Consider the following 3,541-nt stretch of genomic DNA (forward strand, 5'->3'; position numbering starts at 1 on the left):
CAGGAAGAGCCCGTTGACTGAAAGGGTTTAGCCAAAATGCAGGATAGTTTGAAGGAAGATTTGCATGTTTAATGGGACTTTTTGAAGGGGGGGGGGCTCTTTTCATTTAACATTTTGAATGGGCATTTTTGGATGGGGGATGCAGTTTTTTGTTCATTTTTTAATGAGTAGGGTTGAGGGGGATGAGTAATATTTAACTCAACATTCCTGTTTTCGTTCTTCAATGAAACAAACAATTGTTCAATAAAATAATTAAAACTTGTTCTGTTCTACTTACACATTTTTTTTTTTAAAACAAAAATCTGTTGAAATGTCATTTTGTTTAATTTTCCATCGAATATTTCCAAAATTCCCCAGCTTAACTTCCCATGGAAACTTCCCGGAAACTTTCCGGAAATTTTACGGAAACTTTCCGCCCCTTTGCAACCCTAGTGATGATTAGCTATACAAGCTTTAAATCAAAAGCTCACTATAAAGAGTTAACCAACCTTGAGGCTCAAATTAAAACTCTGGAACTTGACCTATACCAAAATGATATACCAGAGAAACATAAAGTGCTCCTTCTGTTGAGAGCTAAGTATAAAGAGCTATCTCCTAGTCAAATTGTAGCAGACCTCCTTTGGTTAAAGCAATCTTACTATGAACAAGGTGACAAAGCTGGCAAGCTTCTTGCATGGAAAATAAAGAAAATGCAATCGGATAGAGCTATAAACTCAATCAAATTAGATAACGGAAACAATACAGTAGATCCAGCTGAAATAAACTCCTCCTTTAGAATATTCTACGAATCCCTTTATAGTTCAGAATACCCAGATAATACTCAGTTACAATCTGAATTCCTAGATCAGTTAGAAATCCCAACTACTAGCAAGATAAGACTGAATTGGATACATATTTATCTGTTAAGGAAATGTCTGAAGCCTTGCGGAATATGAGAAGCGGGAAGACACCAGGACCACATGGGATCCCTATGGAGATTTATAAATTGTTTTCCAGACAAATTACTCCCCCCTCTATGAGATATGTTAATATATAAGATATATAAGAGGCATACGAGTTGGGTACTCTACCACCATCTTTACGGTCTGCAATTATCACCTTGGTCCCAAAGCCTGGTAAATCACCAACAGAAAGGGGGTCCGATCGTCCCATATCCTTAATGTGTTGTGACTAGTGGTGGGCATAGATTTTTTTTTTTAATCTAGATTAATCTCACTGTATTCTTGGAATTAATCTAGATTAATCTAGATTAAAACGGCTAATTTGAATTCTGCCGAAGGCATTCAGAATATGTGTGCTACCCAAATAATGACTAAAAGTAAGTCTTTGAGAACGGGTTTCTCAAGCCAGGTGGTGCATTAGACCAGGGGCTCATCTCCAGTTTCCAAAATGCATCACAAACTGCTTGAGAAAGCTGTTCTATGATAATTGGTGATGAAAATAAATCAATGACAATGAGATGTACTTGTGTTTATTAACTGTTTATTTTTAGTTGAACAGTAGGCCTATATAACAGGTTGTAATGAACTGTTTACAGTCAGTAGCTTGGTGTCAGTCAAAGCTCTATTTCTCCTTCTTCCACCAGTCACTCAGGCAGACCAGTTTGTTCACATTTTCTGGTGACAAACAAGCTCTCCTCTTCTGCACAATATGGCCTGCTAAAGAAAAAAGTCTCTCGCATGGGACAGTTGTGGCAGGAGTCCCCAAGTATTTACGGGCAATTTGGGCCATCTTACCATAGACAGCCGTGTGCTCCGACCACCACTTCAGTGGACACTGATCTAGACTGGCACTGGGCTCTACCTTGTACCTCTCCACTGTACTATCTTCTGGTGTCTCCTCATCTGATTCTGAGTCGGATCCCATCAGTAGCAGGGCTGTTTTCTTCTTGGGTAGCTCAGGGTTCTCCTCCCTGAGTGGCTGCAGAGCAGGTTCTTCTCCCTTCATCAACGCACTTAGCTTTGCCCACACTGGCTCCCTCTCTGCTCTGGGCAAGCACTTGAGGTCCTTAAATCGTGGATCTAGAGCAGTCGCCACCTTTGATGAATAACAAATAATAATTATTGATTGATGAAAATGTCACTTTCCAAATCCAACCTCCATATTTCTTCATGACTTATTCATCTGGCTTTACAGTCTATTATGGTCATACAATGTAGTTATCTTCTGGTCACTCTGACATACCTTAAGCCATTCCAGGTTTATTTTCTCCCTCTGCTGGTTGAGGTCCTTGATGAAGGCAGCCTTGAATCGCACAATATAGGCAGGATCATCATCTGAGATGTTCATCGCGTGCTGGAGGTGGCACAGGGCAGGTAGAACCACAGAGCAGGATACATACTTATCTCCACCAAGGAGCTCAGTGATGTACCTACAGACAGACAGACAGACAGACAGACAGACAGACAGACAGACAGACAGACAGACAGACAGACAGACAGACAGACAGACACACACACAGCAAAAAATTATTAGTGACAGATTAATTTAACTCAGATTACACATTTAAGGGCAGGTGTTTCTTACATACAAAGTGAAATTTAAAAACTTGTATGCCAATTCATGAACACACTATCTTTGTAGACCATACCTGCATGGCTCCAGCAGTTTCTCTAGCTTTGCCAACTTCTCATAATCCGCATTTGTTGGGAGGGCCAGGTTGTGCTTCTGCAGCGACAGCGTTGTGTGCAGTGCGTCTCTGTTGCGCCTCACGCGCTTTATCATCTCAAGAGTGGAATTCCAACGTGTTGGAACATCTTGCACGAGTGACTCCTTAACTTGTCCAAGGGAGGATTGTCGGACATTTAGCTCGTCTGAGTTGGCCGGACTGTGTTTGAAATGTCCGACCACTTTACGGCACTTGGAAAGTGCACCATCAAAACCACCTTCCCGAAGTGACATTACAATAGCTCTCTGTACAACATGCACAACACAGGGCAAGTGCTCGAATGGAAGTATCCTCCCTGCTGCAACCATATTAGGAGCGCTATCTGTTCCAATAGTGCTTATTTTGTCAGTTATCCCCCACTGATTAGCGACGTCGAGGAACTGCCTTGCACACGCTTCTGCAAAGGGACGCTCCTCTGTTTTCATCACACCTAACGGACAGACAAAGTAAATTAGAATAATTTCACTACTAGTAGTAAACAACTAGCAATTATCAAGAAGCAAACATAACGTGGTGGTAATTAAAAGGCTACGAAATTAAATTATGTAATTTAAAATGACATAACGTAGCATACCTAAAGCGAAGGAGTGAAGTTCCCAGCTAGCATCGATGAGATGTACTGTAACGCCGAGGTAGTTGTCGTTGTTAACGGACGTCCAATGGTCCCCAGTCAGTGCTACAGACCTCGCCTCTACCATCTCCTCAACTTTCGTAGCTTTCTCTTCTGCGTGCTGGTCATGTATTCTCCTCATGATAGTTCGCCTCGCAGGTAGTTTGTAAGATGGGTCACCTGTGGCCGCCTGGAGAACAAGCTCGAGCCCGTCATGTTCAACCACGCTAATGGGCCTGCAGCTGGTGGCAATCCACTGAGCG

General features: G+C 42.1%; 1 protein-coding gene across 1 annotated transcript; it reads right to left on the reverse strand.

The window, feature by feature from the left end:
• Positions 1-1,280: 1,280 nt before the first annotated feature.
• LOC307017208 (E3 SUMO-protein ligase ZBED1-like) lies at positions 1,281-2,787 on the reverse strand. The gene is made up of 3 exons (XM_079646757.1): positions 2,591-2,787; positions 2,185-2,371; positions 1,281-2,037 (listed from the first exon to the last, which is right to left on the reverse strand). Exons 1-3 carry the CDS (start codon positions 2,722-2,724, stop codon positions 1,564-1,566), a joined length of 795 nt encoding a protein of 264 aa, XP_079502883.1. The 5' UTR covers positions 2,725-2,787; the 3' UTR covers positions 1,281-1,563.
• Between the last annotated feature and the right edge of the window lie 754 nt (positions 2,788-3,541).

The sequence above is a fragment of the Notothenia rossii genome, assembly GCF_949606895.1.
Source record: "Notothenia rossii genome assembly, chromosome: 8".
NCBI classification, from domain to species: Eukaryota; Metazoa; Chordata; class Actinopteri; order Perciformes; family Nototheniidae; genus Notothenia; species Notothenia rossii.